Below are 20354 nucleotides of genomic sequence, written 5' to 3' on the forward strand. Positions count from 1 at the left end.
TCATTTTTATCAGAAGGGGATGTGCATATGATGAACAGAACCAAAGAGAATAATAGCCTTTGCTCTCAAGAGCACAGAAGGGTAAAGACCCCAAAGTACCACCATTCTCCCATCCCCTCTAATCCCCGCCCCCCTCCAAGGGTCATGAGGATTGAAGTTTGCTGTGGTTAGTTAACATACTGGGGGAAAGAAGAAAGAAAATTGAGAAGATTGCAGTGGGCCAAATTGTCTTAATCCTTATTCCTCCATGACCTTCCCAGTGGGAAAACCCTGAAGAAAAGAAATCTAGCTGGCAGGAGTGAGGAGGCAATCTAGCCGTGGGGAGCAGAATGTAACCTACTTAACTTTTTGACCAGACCTGTGATTTCACAGATGGAGGGAGCTTCTGGGGCAGAACTTTCTCTTCCAATGCCCATTATTAGCACCTGCTTAGAAACTTAGCCTTACACTTGTCTGGGGCATTGAGGGGCATTGTGACTTGCTCAGAGTTACCCAGCCAGGACAGGACAGAATCAGAACTTAAATTCAGCCTTTCAGACTCTGTTTACTATGTCACACTGCTTCTCATTAAATTAAATTTAAAATTAAGCGGGTAGGATCCTGGACCTTCAAATCTGGTTAGACACCTGCTGACTCTGTGGCTCTGGGTAAGTCATTTAATTTCTCTCAGCCTCGGTTTTCTGAGCTATGATATAGTGATAATAAAAGCACCTACCTCCCAGGGTTGTTGTGAGGATCAAATGAGATAGTATTTTTTGAAGTGCTTTGTATACCATAAAGAGCTATATAAATGCCAGTTTATCATTATTGTGATTATCATTATTTCCAGGAGGTATAGACTTCAGTTAAAGCCTGTGATGACTACCCCTTGAAAAGTCCAAATCTTCAGGAGGCATCTAAAGTGACCTTTGAGGTCAGAGTCAACAAACCCCACTTCCCTTTCCCAGTTTCCATTATTTACTTTGCTGATATTTAGCCAAATTTTCTCCAGTACATTTCCTTGGACCTCACAGATCTTTAAAGCTGTTCTCAGAAAGATGTGACAGTTATCTTCATGTCCCATTAGAATGCATACATAAGCCAGCAGGTGGTAAATCCTTGGGTGGAAGATAGGACCCATGGAACTTTGAGCTACCAAATCCTCCAGAGTCTGATGAAAGAACAGTAGATATCTGGTTTGGAAAAAAGAATCTTATACCTAGAAAATTATGTCATTCATAGGTTAAAGCAGTGGAATCACAATGACATACACATTCAAAGATAGTTTGATTTGTGTATTTATTTCACTCATACCCAGAAAAGTTCCTATAGAAAAAATTCAAAGAAAGATAGTTAAATTTGTGAAATGCTGTATAGGATCGTAACAAAGTGATAGCCCAGTCAGTCCATGATTCTGTGGGTGTCAGTGAGTGGTACTGAGCAGCTTTTCCTAGGAGGATTAGCTTGTCCTCCTTGAGATGGATTTTAAAAATTAATGAATTGGGGCGGCTAGGTGGCTCAGTGAGTAGAGCACCGGTCCTGGAGTCAGGAGAACCTGAGTTCAATTCCAGCCTTAGACACTTAACACTTAATAGCTGTGTGACCTTGGGCAAGTTACTTAACCCCAGTTGCCCTGCCTTCCCCCCTCCAAAAAGACCCCAAAAAAACTAATGAATGAAGCCAAACTATTAAAGATATATGTGCAAGATAATATGCCAAGTGCCATGGAGGTTATAAAGATGAATAATAGTCCTGATCCCAAAGAATCTTATGATTTAATTAAATTGGGATCTATTATGTGCCAGGCACTGCTAAATGCTACAAGCATACACAGTTCCTTTCCTCAAGGAGTTTACATACTAATGTCAGCTAATATTATGTTGTCAGTATGATTATCTGTATTATCTATTGTAAAATACTTTTAATGTCAGTAATATTATCTGTTACCTCAAGGAATACTGCTGACTCTACTGTCCTCTGTATCAAGCTAATTATCATGTTGCTAGCTATTATTGAAATAGATTATTCCTGGAATGGTGATTTCAATTAATGATTTCAACCATTTTTGGAAATTTGTCTGAAATGAATTCCTCTGCTTTGCTTCCTTAGTAATTGGACTATGGTATCAGTGAATTTAAATAATTCAGATTTTTTTTTAGTGCATCAAGGTCTACAAAGTGCTTTTCCATGATGAATTTTTATCCTCATTTTTATAGACAAGGAAACGGTTTTAGAAAGAATATGTGACTTGAATGGTTACAAAGCTGATTAAGTAATTAGACTTGGGATTTGACCTCCAAGCTCATGACTTTGAGTTTAGCATTCTTTCCTTTCTGGGCTGTCATTCCAAAGATGCTAAAAGTTATTGTGTTGGAATGGTGATATGGAAAATATAGGAGATTAAATTGGCAGGATTTGACTTGGATTATTGAATCATTGGATTAAACTGGCAGATATGACTTAGAAGTTTGTTTGCTCATTTCCTGATTTTGCTATCATTTGCCTCAATCTTCTACAAGTTACAAAGGGAGAAATCTGGTGGGGGTTACTTGTGATTTTACTGTAATAATTTCTGGTGAATGTGTGACATTGCGGTCAGCGTGCCTAGCCTCGAGGCAACAAGTAGCCACAGAAGGAAATACTCGGAGGAAGGAAGTGTAATTCCAAATGTCATGATGAAGGAGAGTAATGTAGAGGGAATTCCTCGGCTGGGGATGGATGATGGGGACATATGCTAGGGCAGAGGGGTCTCAGAATTAGGGAGCAAAGAAGAGCAGTTAGTTTAAAATCATGCTGAAAAGAACATGATAGGGTTGGAATCAAGGTTAGGGCAGATAACTCTAATTTAGTGTGTGTCCAAACTCTCTGCTAGTGAAATGACCAAGCTTCAGGCAGTCTTTTTTTTGTTGTTAGCCACTGCTCTAAAGAGCAGTGAAAAAATAACTCAAAGAATTAGCTGCACATCTAAATAATATGCTCATGTATAGCTAAGTAGTGTCCTCAGTTGTAATACTAACTGTCCTGAATACAAACTCAGCAAAATACAAGGAAGGAGTCACCTTGAGTAGTTTAACTCCAATGTCCTTGACGTTCTCCATTTGATCTTGAATTTGTTTTTGGAGGTAAAGAACCTGGCATTCCACGAACCTGTTAAATCCGGAGCAGTAAAGACTTGAGGGAGTCCTTCTCTGGACCAGCTTTTTAGCTCTGTTGAAAAATACTTGAAAATTTTCCCAGTCCTCAAGTCTAGCAAACCTAAATCACCAACAGAGGGAAGAGGGGGAAAGTTAAAGTCAGCATTCACCCTTAAGGTCTGTTGCTTTTCTGAATTCGGTTTTAGTGAAAATATGCCTTTCTAAAACTTGACCCCTAGAGGACCGGAGGACCACCAGCTGTGGGAGAATGCAATTTCAAATTTGAATTTTGGCTTGAGCAGATTCTGAGCATATTATAATGGTGCCTCTCTCCCACCTTGATTCTACCAGGTAGAGGGAATAGTGGTGGTAAGGGGGGCAGGAAAGGAGAGTCGGGATGAACTGGGGAATTGGGCACCCAGAAGACAAAAGGAAAACATCAACTCCATTATCTAACTGCCTGAGGCCTGCACTCCAGGGGATTATAAGCTCTGGGGCTCATAGTTAACCAGAATGTTTGAATATGAGCTTGGGTTAACTTTCCTTCATGTAATCTCTTGGTCTTTCAAAGCAGCCAAATTTCTTACCCAAACTGAATATGTTACAATTCTAGAAGGAAAAGCATCTCTTACTGGAGGCAGTGATTTTTTTCCAAGGTTCCTTTTTCAATTTCTTGGCTCTTGTTCTTACCAGCACTGGTAGCATTTTTGTTCACTAAGACCCCACTGATCATAGAATACATCTTTATTATTTCTCTCTCTACCACCATCAATCATTCAGTAACCTTTCCCACTTTGAGATTTATTCAATCCATATTTATTGACCAACCAAGATTCTGGTAGCTGTTGTCCATAGATCTCCTTGCTTCTTCAATAAATTCAGTAGCTGGCTTACAGTCTTTCTCTCCTCCCCAAATCCTGCCCAGCCTTAAACTAACAAATTTCAATACATTGATATTCTCTCAGACATTCTAATCTCTTAATTCCTCAATTCACTCATTTCTCTTGACCACTTCCTCCACCCTACCACAGCTACACACAGGTGGTCATACTCTTCCCATCACCCACAAATGTTCCACATAAATTCTGAAATTCCTTTATCTAATTATAATCTGTTATCACTCCACTTCTCCCCTGCTTTTCAACCCTAAAATCTGTTGTTGTTTTGTTTCTTATGTGACCACCAATCTTTCCATCCCTTAGATCTCTCCCAGGCCATCACATCCCTGCACTAGCTACACCCTCTTCCCTTTCCCTTCTTAACCCTGCCTTGGTGAACCAGTTCAACTCTACATGGTCCTCTTTTGAATCTCTTGTCCTTTTATCCTAAAGAAAATCTTGCTCTTCCAAACTCCAGACTTTCATTGCTCCCACCATCTGTTTCCTTTGCCTGCATTTATTTGCTGTTAAACAGAAGATCTTCCCTGCCCCTAGGCTAAAGTGCACCTGAAACACGGGGGTGGGAGGCTTGTTTTTCAGTAGATACTTTTTGATTGGCCAGTGGATCAATAAGGCTGTTACATTCTCTGAGCCAGGAGAAGGCTATATAAGCCCTGATGTGAGGCTTTGTTTTGGGGGCCCACTTTGAGAAGTGTTCTGTGATTTGATATGGATTCTGGGAAGCCGTTGTCCTGAGCCCCCCCCGGCTTTGAAAAAACCCAGATGTTGAAACCCAGATGTTGACTGGGTATGGATGTAATGGTTGGACAGTTTGAAATCTGTCTACTAGATCTATTTCTGTCTTGATAATTCTGCCTGTGTACTTTGAAGTTCGGGGTGCTGACCTTTTTCCCCTGAACAAGGTAAACGATATATGTCTGACTGATTAAAGTAAGCTTGTTAACCCATTTTGAGTTGCTTTCCTTTAACAAAGCAGATCCAAGAACCTGTGCTGGCAGCAAACCCTGAGGACGCTTGGGGTGCTTGCTGCTACAGGTCCTTTCTCTTCTCTTTTCTGTCTATGCAATTTCACTCGTGATTTCATCAGCTCTCAGGGTCCCAATTATCATCTTTATTCAGATGATTCACAAAATCTACTCATTCAGCTCTTACCTCTCAGATGTCAATCTCCAGTCTCACCTCTGCAATTGCCTTTTAGACTTCTCAAACTGGATGTCCTGTAGACATCTTAAACTCAACATATCCAATTGAACTTACTGTATTTCCCCCTAAACTCTCCCCTATTGCTAACTTCCCTATTATTTTTAAGGGTACCACCATCCTCCCAGTCACCCAGGCTTGTAACCTAAGCATGATCTGTGGCCCCTCACTCTCTCTCACTGCTTCCTGCCTCCTCAATATCTAATCAGTGCTCATTTCCTGTAGTCTTCACCTTTATAACGTCTCTCATATATACCCCACCCCTTTTCTCTTATGACATTACCATAACCCTGGTGCAGGCCCTCATTACTTCACAATTGAACTGTTGCAGAAACCTGCTAGATGGCGTCCCTGCCTTAAGTCTATCTCCACTCCAATCCATTCTCCACTCAGTTGTTGAATTAACCTTCCTAAAATCTATCTGACTATCATTCCCCTAGTCAGTCAACTCCAGTGGCTCTCTATTGCCTCCAGGATCAAATATAAAATCCTCTGTTTGGCTTTCAAAGCTCTTCCTAACCTGGCCCCTCCCTACCCTTCCAGCTTGCTCCCCTCCATGCCTTCTGCAGTCTGGTGACACTGGCCTTCTTGCTGTTCCACCTCCTGACTTAAGGCATTATCACTGATTGACCACCATGCCTGCAGCATTTTTCCTCCTCATCCCCTCCTCCTGGCTTTGCTGGCTTCCTACAAGGCTCAGCTACATGAAGCCTTTCTCAGTCTTCCCTTTGAGATGACTTCCAGTTGATCCTCCATCTTGTTTGCACACAGTTGTCTGCATGTCTTCTGGCAGTTAGCCTGTGAGCTCTGGAAAGCAGGGTCAGTTTTTTGCCTTTTTTTAGTATCCCCAGTGCTCAACACAGTACTTGGCATGTTAAAAAATGCTACTTGACACAGTCTTATCATTGATTCTTTTAGACAGTGATCATTACTGTCTGATTCTGAGTTTATCCTCTCCCCCCCAAACTCCTCCTCCTCTTCCTAATTTTCCCATCTCTGATAATTCCATCACCCAATCACCCCATGCTTGTAAACTTAGGATCATCTTTGAGTCCTTCTTCCCCTAAAACATTTCATTGTCAAAGCCTTTCAATTCCAGCCGCCCCCTATCATTTCTGCCCCCTCTTTTCCATTCCAAAGTCATCATCTTGGTGATGCTTCTTCTAAACTACAAAAGTATCTTCCTAACATCTCCTTGCTTATAAGCTCTCCTCTCTACATTCCATTTGAATGTTGATGCTGGATGAATCTTCATAATGCACAAATCTAATCTCATCACTTCACTGCTCAGAAACCTTAAGTGGCCTACTGTGATAGTAATGGCATTTAAAGATTCCCCTGTATTGCCTTAGTTTTTCAAATTGATTGTGTTAAAACCCAGAGCTTGTTAATCCCACCTGTGGGATGGACTTGTTGACTTGAAAAGAGAGACACGAACTGGGAGGAGCTGGTGACGTAGATTTGGAGAGACAGGAGAGAGGCAGAAGAACTTTTTGGAAGCAGCACCTCGTGGAGGCAGAGAGAGAGACTGAGAAGGATTGCTGAGGGCCACTTTGAATTGCCCTGGACTTTTGAGACCTGCCCCCTGAGCTGCCAAGGACTGAGGAGACATGGCTGTTTTGCTGGTACTTTGTCTGTTTTGATGTTGTTTTGCCAGATTTGTCCACTGGTGAAAGACAGTCCTGTTGTTGAAGAAGCCCTGGAACCTGGCTTTTGGTTAAGAAGCCCTGAGACTGTCCTGCAGACAGAGAGTGAATACTGTCCACTGGTGAAGGACAGTGCTGTTGTTGCAGGGGTCTGGAAACTGTCCTGAAGACATAGTGAATACTGTCCACTGGTGAAGGACAGTGCTGTTGTTGCAGGGGTCTGGAGACTGTCCTGCAGACAGAGTGAATACTGTCCACTGGTGAAGGACAGTGCTGTTGTTGCAGGGGTCTGGAGACTGTCCTGCAGACAGAGTGAATACTGTCCACTGGTGAAGGACAGTGCTGTTGTTGCAGGGGTCTGGGAACCTTTCTGTTGGTTCAGAAGCCCTGAAGAAGGATTTTCTTGTTGTATGTTTACAGAAATCCTGGGAGAGGGTTTTGCTGATGTTTTCAGGGGTTCTAGGACTGTCCTACAGACAGAGGATGAATTAATGAAGGGACTGGCAATGTATCTTGTGGCCTTGCTAAGCCTTGTCTCCCCAGGAACTAAGATTGCTGAGAACTTGCCTTGTGTCAAGATGAAGAAAAGACCTCCATTTGAGTATTAAGTGCTGTGCTTAAACTTGATGTAACTCTGGGGTAGATTCAATTGTGATCCAGGGGTGGGGAACTTTTGACCTTTTTGTGTTCTATGGTTGAGCAAATGAATATACTTTACTTATGTTTGGAAACTAATCTCCATTTGAGAAGAGGGGCTTTGTGGTGGACTAAATGAAGGTGTACAGCCTAGGGGTGGAGTAGTATTTAGAACAGGGACTTTGTAATTGATTGAATGATTGGAAGGTCCTGGGGTGGGGTAGTACTTGGAGATTATTTAATCACACTTAGTAAATGCTGTATTTTTAATGATGTCATGTTTTGACCTTCTCTGTTCTTGGTTTGTCACTGAATAAAATGGAGAGCACCTATGCTGGTATTCTGAACCTTGGGAAGTTGCCTTTCCTTGGCATTACATGACATTACACCTACTAATGTCCACACCCTTTTCCCTAGCCTTCAAGGCCCTCCATAATTTGGTTCTAGCCTACCTCTCAGTTCCATTCAATTTAATCCATCCATAACCTTTCCTCTGAATATGTCTGTCATTTTCTTGCTTTTGAACCTTTGCTCATATAGTTCCCTACACCTGTAATGCCGCCTCTTACTTCCCTGACCTGACCCGTTGACATTCGACCCCTCCTCACCTCCTGAACTGAGTCTTCCTTGTTCTCCTCCATTGAGAAGTGATTTCTTTTCTCATTGGATCTTAAAACACTTCACATTCCTCTCATATCAACCCCACAAAATTGTGAACTCCTTGAAGGAAGGAACTGGGTTGCATTTATCTTTGTATAAAGTACATTGCTTTATACATAGTAGACATTAATAAATGTTTGTGTGTTGAAAAAATGAGAGAGATGGATAAGTAAGCTGTGTGTTACCAGATTGCTACATCCGAGTAAAGAGCCAGTAACAGGCCACTGTGGAATTTGAGGATTTTGTTATCTTCTTGGTCATTTATGAATCCCAGACATTCTTCAAAGGGTCTATAAATAAAGCCTGTGAAGGACAGGAGAAGGAACATTTCACTTGGGATTCCCTTTCTTGGCTCAGTAATTATCCCTGAGAGAGTTTAATGGGAGATGAGGTTAATGATTTGAAACCAGAGGTGGGATGTGTGACATGTTGGTCCCATGCCAGTGATTGCTGCTCTTTACTTGATCTAGGGTCTATAGAGACTTGGTCAACCCTGTGGCCTCACACTGGGCTGAAGGAGCCAGGCTTTTTTACTCCAAAGTCAGAGAGGCATAAATTTCTATCCCATCATGTTCTAGCTATTCTCTAACTTGTAGCAACACTTGGATTCCTCTCCCTGATACAGTTGAATGGAATAAAAGTGAAAAATTCTCAGGTAACATTCCAGAAATCCAAAAAGAATTGTAATAAAGTACCAAAGACTTAGTAACCTGGGCTGGGAATCTAAAATCCTTGCCTTACTTCCCTGGTCATAAGTTGAAGTTTTGCTAAGCTTAGCTAAGCGTAGGAAAGGAAAGCACAGACCCTGCAAATTTAACCACAGGCCCAAATGTTCCAGATTTGTTTCCACTGACCACCATCTGACCTGTACAAATATAAAATTAGAACTCCTGTTGTGGAACTCTGGGCAGGTCACTATGTCCTAAAATCGCCATTATTCATAAAATATTGTCTAATTTCATATCTATATTGATATTGTTAGAAAATTTATCTTCTGCTTTCATATCTAAGTTGATACTGATGACATATTTTGTCTGTTTCCATGTCCGCTAGACATGTACCTTCTGCTTTTTGATATTACTGACATTTCATCTGCAAATGCCAGCACATTTTTGCGATTAAGATTGTGCACCTCAGTTACTAATTAAGGGGAACAGGACAGAACAAGGGAGGGGGGAAAGGGGTGGTCTTTTGTATTTTGTATTTTGCCTCTTCTACTAGACTGCCTCTAGTAGTGAGACCACCCTTCTTGCAAAAAGAAATAATTAAATAAATCCTTCCTGTCTCTACTTGGAGATATCTCTGCTTATTTTATTTTGGGCAAGGGTCATTCTTGTCCCACACACAGTACAGTAGGATCACCCCGGGAGCTAAGGGACTAGATTGGACTCTGGTTTAAGGGGTGCCCTGGACCAGCCTTAAATAAAGGAATTGTAGATTGTTATCTGATTGGCATCTTCTACCACAAATATTTAACCGACTTCTCTACTACAGATGTCTGAAACGCCCACCATTAGAATGGTTTTTGTGTTATTGTTGTTGTGGTTTTTAAACTAAGGCCTTTGGGTTCTAAGAAGCCTTTATTACGTGTGGGGAGAGGTAATATTGCACAGTGCTGTAGTATGTTCTCCTGGGTGCTTAACCTTAGGTCTCTTCTCTGATAGATGCCTCTGTTTCCTCAGCTTTAAAACAAAGGAGTTAGACTAGAACCATAGATTTAGGGTAGGAAGGGACCTTATAGATCATTGAGTCCAACTACCTCATTTCACAGATGAGGAAACTTGAGGTACAGACTTGAAGCCCCAGGACTTGATCTATGTCAGGGCAGTTACAGTCAGTGAGTGTCTAGGGTGGAATTCAAATCCAAGTCTCCCTGACTCCAAGTCTGTCCACTGATATCCAAGATGCCTTTGAACTCTCCTATTTTGATTGAGAAATTATCTGCCATGGAAATCCTGATGTAAATTTTTTTTTTAGCAGATTTCCTAGTGATACTTTTTATTTTCTCCAAGGATTTTCCCAAACCATAGAAAACAGAGAGATGCTGCTTCCCTTCTTCCCCACACTTTGTCCCTCATGGTCAAAACAAGATTGGCCTTGCATGCACTTTCTCTCCTATAACTTCTTGATGTCAGTCCCACTGCCTAGAAACTGAATGGTAATAGCTTCTCTCCCACCCTAATCTCTTCTCCACTAAAACCAGGAACCAACCAGTTCTTGGAGGAAGCCTTTTGAGATGCATTATCTTGTTGCCCTCTTCAGAATGCAAAAGCAAGACTTACCACCATAAAGCAAGATGTCTAGACAGATGAGATAGAAAAGTCCTTGGCTGATGGCATGCTCCTCGATGGTAGCAAATGACCACATCCAATTCATCACTTCAACCATTTTCTGGTATCTGGGACAAGGAAAGAATATATCCCATCCCTGCAGTACAAAACCCCTTGCCACACAGTCTATGGTGAAACATCCCACTGTGCCTACCCTGCCAATACAACATTTTTCTCCTGTGACTTGCCACAAAAATACCTGTTTTTCATAAAGAGAGCCACAGAGAGTCTTTGAAGGACAAAATAGTGCCTGCTGGGATCCTTCATGAACTGCCACATGCCATGTGCTCGGAAGCCTGTAGAAGAAACAATTTCAATCTCTCTTTCTCCACTCTTTGCCTTCTAATTAGATCCCCAATAGAATGCAAATTATGTCTTTTGTCTTTCTATCCCCAGTGCCTGTAGGGACTGTACCTGTGATTTCATTGGTACTGGGAGGGAACTCCTCAACCAATGCAGGTTGGCGTTTTCTCTGTGATTTATAATTTTCTGTGGTTGTGTACAGAGAGGTTAAGTAACTTGCCCAGGGTCGTCCTGCTAGTTAGGACCTGTTAGCAACAGAACTTGAACCCAGTTCTTGGCTTTGAGGCTGGCCCTCTATCCAGTCATTCTCAAACTGTAGTCTACAGACCCCTGGGAGCCCCTGAGACCCTTTCAAGGTTTCCTCAAGGTCAAAACTATTTTCACAATTAATTAAATTATTATTATTGCTATTATAAAATTAATTCAATATTATTATTATTAAAATTATCCTCCCTTTTCCAACTCCATATCTGTGTGTCTGGATTTCCTTTGAATTTTTCAACCAAAACAACATATTGCAATAGATTGAATACAGAAGCAGACATGAGAACCTAGCTGTCTTCTTTCAAACCAGGTATTTTAAAGATTTACAAAGAAATGTAAAGCAATGCCACTTTTCTCACTAAAAACTTTTTTTGTTCTGGAAAATATAGCTATTTCTAATTAAAATGTTATTTATGTTAATAGGTAATGGACTTATTGTTATTTTAAATTAATTGATAAATAAATTCTTTACAATTGGTTTCAATTCTAATTTAATCACTAATATGGTTAATATCTATAGATATGACCCACAAAAATAAGAGCTCTTTGGGATCCACAATAATTTTTAAGAGTATAAAAGAGTTCTTAGACTTTATAAATGAGATAATATTTGTAAAGTGCTTAGCACAATGTCTGGCACTTAATATGGTGCTTAATAAATGCTTTTTCCCTTCTCCTTACCCTTGAGACCAAATAGTTTTACTGTACTCCGCCTGCTGCCTCTCTTACTTTGCACATAGTAGACCCTTAATAAACAAGAGTTGATTTGAATTGGAGGTCCTTTGCTGCCCAGTCAGATAGAGATGAAAAGGAAATCTTACCTAACTGAATGGACAGGTCTAGGTAACCCATTATGTACTTGATGTAAGATAATTTTTCTGCCACATAAGCAATTATTTCTATAGTCTCTTTATTTAAGGGTTTATTGAAGATGTTCTCAAAGGCCATGACTTCATACTTGAACCATAATCCATGGTAACCTGCCAGTTGGCTGTGCAGTGAGTAATCCAAGTAGGCTTTAATGATCTGAAATGTCATCAGTGAAAGAAAGAAAGAAAAAAGGGACAAATGTGAGAGGGGATACAAAGCTGGATATCCCACATGCAATCAATCAACAGTTATTTATTACAGGTTTCTTATGTGTCAGGCACTGTGCTAAGCCCTGGGGATACAAAGACAAAGCAAAAACAGCCCCTGCCCTCAAGGAGCTTATGGTCTAATGGGAGAGATATTGTATATATAAGTAGGTACATACAGAAGGGCAGCTAGGTGGTGTAGTGGATAGAGCGCTGGGCCTGGGCTCAGGAAGATTCATCTTCCTAAATTCAAATCTGGCCTCAGACACTTACTAACTGTGTGACCCTGGGCAAGTCACTTCACCCTGTTTGTCTCAGTTTTCTCATCTGTAAAATGAGAAGGAAATGACAAATCACTCCAGTGTCTTTGCCAAGAAAACCCCTAATGAGGTCACAAAGAGTTGGACATGACTGGACATGACTGAACAACAATAACACATACAGAGTGAATGGAAGGTAACCTTAAAGGGAAGGCACATGAAGCTTGGAGTCCATAATAGGCCTCCTATAGAAGGTAGAATTTTATCTGAATCTTGAAGAAAATACATGTGAAGGTAAAAAGGGAGAACATTCTAGATAGCCAGAAAAAAAAAGGCACCAACGTGGGAGATGGAGGGTCATGTTCAAGAAACCAAAAGCAGGCCAGTAAGAATGGACCATAGATCTTATGAAAGGGAGTAATGTGTAAGAATGGAAAGACAAGCTAGGGGTAAGTGATAAAGATTTTCAAATGCCAAACAGAAAAGCTTCTATTTGATCCTAGAGGTAATAAGAAGCCAGTGGAGTTTATTGAGGAGGGGTGTGACATGGTTAGAACTATGCTTTAGGAAAATTATTTTGGTAGCTAAGTGAAAGATAGTTTGGAGGGCCCAGGTGATTAGGGCCTGAACTAAAGTGGTGGCTGTGTGAGCATAAATGAGGGGGTACAGAGTTGTGGAATAGAAATGTTAAGATCAGTTTGGGCTGTGAGATGAGTGACAGGGAAGTCAAGGATAGCACTAAAGTTATGAACCTGAGTGACTGGGGGGATGGGGATGCCCTTAATAGTACAAAGGAAATTTGGAAGACAGGTGGATTTGGTGGAGAGAGATTATGAGTCCAGCTTGGGACATGGTGAGTTTGAGATGCCTAAGGTGCTTCCAGAGAAGGAGTTGTCAGATAGGTAGGATGAGAACCAGGAGAGAGTAGTGTCCTGAAAACCCAGAGAGAAGAGAGTATCAAGGAGAAGATGGTGATCAGCACTGTCAAAGGTTGAAGAGAGGTCAAAAAGGATGAGAACTGAGAAAAGGCCATTGGATTTGGAAACTAAGAGGTCATTAGTAATTTAAGTTACCGATCATTACTTTAGTTATTATTTCCAAGACATACTCTCTAGGGAACTGATTCAAATATATAAAAACAGGATCAATTCCCCAATTATTAATTAGTCAAAGGATATGAACAGAATTTTCAAGGAAAGAAATCCATGATATTAAGAATCACGTGAACATTTGTTCTAAATCACTAATAATTATGGAATTTCAAATTCAAGATAACCTGAGGTCCTATTTTACATACATCAGATTGGCAAAGTTGACAAAAATGGAAAATGGCAATTATTGGAAGGTGTTTGGGAAGATAGTCACATTAATAAACTATTAATGCATTAATGCACTACTGATTGAGTTGTAAATTGGCTGGGCTTATGGAAAGCAATTTGGAATGATGCCTCAAAAGTTTCTACATTTGGCCCGGTAATACAAATACTTGATTTATACCCCATAGAGATCAAAGAAAGAGGAAAAGGTACAGGGGCATGTTGCTGCTAAATGTTTAAAAACTCTCTATACAATATACTTTTAAATTACGTCTGTTAATATTTTCTAAATCACTTTCTTAAGTCTACATGATTAACAGAACAATAAATGAAGCCCTGATTTATAGCATTCACTTATTTCTGAGATCTAAATACCCACACAGAAAATTTACAATGGGATCTTTGAGGCAGTTCAAGTTGGCTACGGCACACCCCTAAAAGAAGACCCATGTGCACAAAATAAATTTATAGCAGCTCTTTTTGTGGTGTCAGAAAATTGAAGGAGCACCTAGGTGGCTCAGTGAATAAGGTGCTAGGCCTGGAGTCAGGAAGACTTATCTTACTAAGTTCAAATCTGTCCTCAGACACTCGGTAGCTGTGTGACCCCTAGGCAAGTCACTTAACCTTATTTGCTTCAGTTTCCTCACCCATCAAATAAGCTGGAGAAGGAAATGGCAAACCACTGCCAAGAAAACCTCAAATGGGTCACAAAGAATTGGACATGACTGAAACTACTGAACAACAATAACAGCAAAAGAATTGAAACTAAGGGGGTGTCCATCAATTGAGGAATGGTCCAAAACATTATGGTATATAAATGTAATGAAGTACTATTGTGCCATAAGAAATGATGAAAGAGATGGTTTTAGAGAAATCTGGTAAGACTTATATATACTGAAATGAGTAGAATCAGGAAAACTATATATACATACATGCACATACATGTATACATACATATATGTGTGTATACATATATATGAAATAACAACACTGTAAAGATGAATAGCTTTGAAGGACTTAAGAACTCTAATCAATACAATGATTAGCCATGATTCCAGAGGAATGAGGATAAAGAATGCTGCCCAAAGAAGTGATATAAGACCAGGGGTGGGGAACCTGTGGCCACATGTGGCCCTCTAGGTCCTCCAGGGCAGCCCTTTGATTGAATCCAAATTTTATAGAACAAATCCCTTTATTAAGGAGATTTGTTCTGTAAAGTTTAGATTCAGTCAAAGGATTGCACTTGAGGACCTAGAGGGCCACATGTGACCTCAAGGCCACAGTTCCCCCCCCCCCCCCGTATAAGAATTATTTTGGGAATAATACTTAACCTTCTTGAACTGGGCCAGTGTGGAAATTTTTTTTGCTTGACTATGTGTATTTTTTTAAAAGTTTTTTTTTTTCTTTCTCAGTTGAGGAGAGGGGTTGAAGGAAGATGGCAAGGAGAGAAAATAAATATTAACTGAAAAATTTTGAAACAAGAATCTAAGTTTGTGGGTAGGGACTATCCCTTGTAGCTGGTAACATGCCTGCCACACAATAGGTGCTTAATATGTAATTTTTCATTCATTCATTTGTAACAGACTAGATGATCTCTTATATTCCTTGCAATTCTAAGTATATGAAAGCCTACCTGGAAGGTGTCTTGAGTTTCCAGTGCAGAATTCACCTGCATCATGGCAGCCAAATGGGAAAAGTACTTGCAATGAGAAGCATAATCCAAGCTGTAGATCTGCCATAATGAGGACAGGCAAGAGATTTGCTGGTAAAGCTGAGCCAATTTTTTCTTCCTATTAGGTAGAGGACAAGCAAAATCACACAGTAGGGGATAGAGAGAAGCAACAGAATAACACAAAGAGGAATCCTCCATGGGATGTGAGGGGGGTCAAGATGACCTCTGAAACCTATCTAAGCAATGTGTATGGGTGTCATGGAAGACTTCCTCACAATTATTCCTCCTGGACTTCAAGCAACTGGGAACAGACCAGAGAGGTTTATTAGAGGTCAGCTAGTTTAACTCCCTTTGTTCTAAAGATGAAACCCAGAAGAATTCATGTGTCTGTCTTGTTCCCCCAAAACGGCAAGGACTCCTCTTTTCTACTTTCCTTGTATTTCTCATAGTGTTACAACCAGTTTTTAAACAGACTTTACTCTGAGAGAAGAGGAAGAAGCCTGGATCATATAGGATCACACCACAATTTCACATCTGCCCTAGACTAAGCATCAGAGAGTAATCCAAAAGGGAACAATTTACTTACGGGTGTAATAGTAAAGGAATTTGAAGATCCCCTTGTATTGGCAAGCTAACAAATTCTTAGCACTTAGTTTCAAGTTAATTATATCAAGCCTCTGTTAAGAAACAGAGGTATGAGCCCCTGTTGCTGATGTAACAGGAAGGGGCTGGAACAGGGAGGAGCTAATACCTTATATAAGGAAAATCACCAGCTGGAGAGTCAGAACTTCTTGGAGCAAGCAGCATGGAGGCTGAGGAGGAGAGGCCCAGGCTGGAGAAAGTGATTTTGATTTTGAGAACAGAGCTTATGATGGCAGAATTTCTTCTGAGAGCCCGCTGGAGCTTCTGCTGAGACTTTTCTTCTGGGAACTTCTGCTGAGACTTTTCTGAGAACCAGGCTGAGGAGCTACCAACTTCTTCTGGGAGCTGCCGAGAACTTCTGAGGGCCAGCCAGAGCTGCCAAAGATTTCTGAGGGCCAGCCAGAGCTTTTGGGTCTATGTTGATTTCACAGGCAGAAAATGAATTGATGAGGGTGCCAGCAACATGTACAAATGTTATTGTGGCTTGGTTAAGCTTTGGCTTCTCAGGAACAGAAACTGTGAAGGACTTGAGGTGGATTAGACACTGTGAGCTTCAACATGGAACAGGAACTGCACAAGAGCTTTATAAGGAACTAGGAGTTGTCTGCCTTTGAACTCAGGTGGCAGTTGGTTAGATTCAGGCAAGAGCTGGGAGCATGGAGGAGGAACCATAGAAGCTGAGAGCCTGCCTCAAGTCAAGATGAAAAGACCTCTCCTTGGGTATTTAATGCTAACCAAAGAGAGTGTAATTTACTTGTGACCCAGGGGTGGATGGCCTTTGTACTTTCTACTACCCCTTAAGAGGGTACTTAGTAGTGACTGATGATATTGTAACTTAATTGCACTCTGTGGGTGGAGGACTTTGACCTTTGTACTTTGTTTCGATTAAGGAGGCTTGCCTCCTTAAGGGTGTTTGAATTAAGGATTTACTAAATGAAGGACATACTAAATGAATGTTATCTTTTGCTTAAAACTATGTGACCACTTTTGGGAAAACTATGTGGCCATTTTAGTAATAAATTATGAAGTTAAAACATTCTGAATGCTGTATTTTAGTTTCTGTGAATGTTTTGCTTTAGTTTACTGTTTAATAAATAGAGAGTTCACTATACTGTGTAATCAACCTTGAAAGCTTTTCACAGCAGCAGTCCTCTGGAAATCTGCTTGTGCTTGGCTTTACAAAGGGAAAGGAACTAAAGCATGGAGATCCCTATGGAGACCCCAATCTCTCTTCCACACTATAATCCTCTTCTAATATCTGAAGACAGCTATCATATTCCTCTAAGTCTTCTCTTTTGTAGATTAAACATCCGGTTACTGCACCCCATGCTTGTAGGGCATGATCTTGAGGTTTGGGACTATGTTGATTGCCAATTTCTGAGCACTCTCCAGCATATCAATTCCCAGAACTGAATATAGAACTCTAGATGTGGTCTAATCAGGGCAGAACACATTTGGAATTCATTCTTCCATACTTCTGTACACAGTGCCTCTCTCTTAATGTAATCTAAGATTAACTTTCTTTGACTTCTGCATCATGCTATTGGCTCATCTTGAGCTTACAATCCACTAAAAACAGTGGATCTTTATCAGACTCTGATGTATAGCCATGTTTTTCCCATTTTATATTTGTAAAGCTAGCTTTTGAATTCACATTCAAGGCTTCACTTTTGTACTCATTATATGTCAGATCTTCAGCTCTAGCCCAAAGGGTCAGCATGTTATTGCTGGAATCCACTGCCTGTTTTTGTACAGCCTGTGAGCTAAAAATGTTTTCTTTTTATCAAGGTTTTTTGGGATCCAGACTGTCATTCAATGTGTTAGCTCTCCTTACAAGCTTTGTTTCACCTGCAAATTTGATAAGCAGGCCATTTATATATCTACCCAACTAAGTGATAAAAAAGTTAAACATGAAGTGATATTGCTCATAATTTTCTACCATCCTCTGTAAAAGTTTACTAATGAGTTTATATTTTAAAGTATAGGACCCAGCATAGATCACTATGGTATTATGCTAGAGATTTCCTTCCAAGTTGCCACCATATCATTAATGACTCTGTGTGTGTGTGTGTGTGTGAAGAAATCCTAGCAATTTAGTTTCAACCTCATCTGACCATGTTATCACCTTGCCAACCCCTCTTCATCTTTTCCATGAGAAAAGCATGAGTGTTTTTCTAATCCTTTGCTAAAATTCCAGTACTCTAACACCCTAATGGATCCATTAATCTCATCACAGATGTGAGCATTTCCTCTAATGATGCAGATCCATCCTGCCCAACCTATGTGGCTTATCAGAGGTATATTGCTAAATATTTTAGTAACTAGCTCTCTGGGGGGGAAAAGGTGTACACAACACAGTTTTAAGTTTCTGCCTTATTCACATTTTGTCCATCACTTTCTTAAGTCTAGAAGATCAACACAACAATAAACCAACCCGTTTTATAGCATTTGCTGATTTTAAAGACATAAATGCTTACATTGAAAATTTAACAATTGGCTATTGCGACCTGTTCAAGTTGGCTCTAATAGATTTGTCCATGTTCTTCCTCAAGTTCATCATAGGGGTTCTTCCCAACATTCTGAGGACCTTTCTCATATTTTCTTGACATGGAAAGGATACCAATGAAGGATGTAAAGTACCTGTTTTTTATCCCTTATTCTCTTTCCATGGTTGGTGCATCTGTTTCAGGTATATCTTTCTTAAGACCATTTCTACTTGTGTAATAGGGATCTGATGCATGCATAGACACCATTGGTTTTCTCAGCTGATAGAGTCTCTTCATGTAGATGATGCTAGAGAGCTTGTTTTGGGGAGAATCATTATAATGGGAAAGGGAAATACCTTAGAGAGATTGTGGAGCATGGGCAGATATTCTCTAATTGATTCCAGTTGGCTAACCACAAATTGGAGGGGCAGATCTTTGGCAATTCTATTGTTCTCTTCCATAACGGTGGCAACCACCTTTGGGGAGCCTATATTTCTACCTTTATCCTTCACTTAATATTAGTTAATCATGGATAATTTTTGCAAGTGCATTAGTGACAGACACCTTTTGGAAAGAGGAACTTTAAAATGGTGTTTTGTTTTACAGTATCTAATTCTTTTTTTTTTTTTTGTAGTCAACAAACAATAAGGCCAGTAGGACCTTATGTTCTCTATACCTTTAGGTCAATTGTGTGATGTTGCTTACTGTGGATTATCACTTATAAAAGCCTGTCCATTCCATATTAGGCAGCTAGGGCATAGTAGATACAGCACCAGGTCTGGAGTTAGGAAAACCTGAATTCAAGTTCAGCTTCAGACACTTCTTAATTTAGTGACTCCAGAGAAATTGTTTAATTTCTGCTTGCTTCAGTTTCCTCAACTGTAAATTAGGGGTAATCATAGCACCTATCTCTCAGAGTTGTGAGGATTAAATGAGATATTTGTAAAAAGTGCTTAGCACAGTTCCTGCTACACAGAAGGTGATATATAAATATTTATTCCCTCTCTCCCCCTTTTCCTACTAACACCCTAATCAAGGATATCTTTGATATGTGCAGATTATTCTTAGAAACACTTCATATAGATAGAAAAAGGCACATGTGTCATTAGTGACTGACATTCTCTTGACCACTTTTTAAAAATAATAATTAGATGGCATTTTTTTCCACACAAACACTCTTTTTAACCATTTGTAGTTTTCAGAAGATACTATATTTGGCCAACATACAGAGGTCCTCTGAACCTTTAAGGACTGTCCTTGTCCCTCTCTGCACTCCTAAGGCTACTTGAAGGTTCCTTGAAGACACTCCAAAAGCCACACCACCCACTATTTTCCAGAGTGGAAACTTACTTTGGAGAAGGCACCTACTGAAAAAGCACCTAAAAGGATAACACCCTTCAGAAGCATGCTCGGGTTCTTCTGTAGCAGATTATTGGGACACCCCATCCTGTCAGGAGGAGTTCACATGTCCTGTTCTAATGCCCCAGCCCTATTCTAATTCTATCTCTTACCCTGGAGGACACAAGTCCTGTTCCATTTGACTCATGTGAAAGTCATGTTTGTTTTTCTCAACATGGGTCTGGAGGAAAACCGAAATGCAACTGTAAGGGAAGACACGTTTTAGTAACTTCAGTGCTTTCCTCATCATTTTCTTGGCAAGTGTCATCTGGCCCACATTGAAGGAGACCTATGTGCCAATGAGACAAAAAAAGCAAGAAAAATAGCTGACACCTATCTTTTATCTCTATATATTGTCTACCTTTCATACTCTGTTTATCATCTATGTACCTATTCTCTCTCTCTCTCTCTCTCTCTCTCTCTCTCTCTCTCTCTCTCTCTCTCTCTCTCTCT

General features: G+C 40.3%; 1 protein-coding gene across 1 annotated transcript in view; it reads right to left on the reverse strand.

The window, feature by feature from the left end:
* Positions 1-226: 226 nt before the first annotated feature.
* Positions 227-20354, reverse strand: part of ADCY10 (adenylate cyclase 10) — a 144269-nt gene continuing 124141 nt past the window's right edge. The window contains exons 23-30 of the mRNA XM_069094515.1: positions 20015-20190; positions 15337-15493; positions 11873-12077; positions 10684-10780; positions 10437-10552; positions 8340-8457; positions 3039-3234; positions 227-1150 (exon numbers count right to left, since the gene is read on the reverse strand). Coding sequence (XP_068950616.1) covers positions 842-1150; positions 3039-3234; positions 8340-8457; positions 10437-10552; positions 10684-10780; positions 11873-12077; positions 15337-15493; positions 20015-20190 — 1374 coding nt within the window. The 3' untranslated portion in view covers positions 227-841. The remainder of the gene's footprint in view (positions 1151-3038; positions 3235-8339; positions 8458-10436; positions 10553-10683; positions 10781-11872; positions 12078-15336; positions 15494-20014; positions 20191-20354) is intronic.

The sequence above is a fragment of the Petaurus breviceps genome, unplaced genomic scaffold (genome assembly GCF_028583685.1).
Source record: "Petaurus breviceps papuanus isolate PSGF00001 unplaced genomic scaffold, PetGlider_PUasm1.0 220, whole genome shotgun sequence".
NCBI lineage: Eukaryota > Metazoa > Chordata > Mammalia > Diprotodontia > Petauridae > Petaurus > Petaurus breviceps.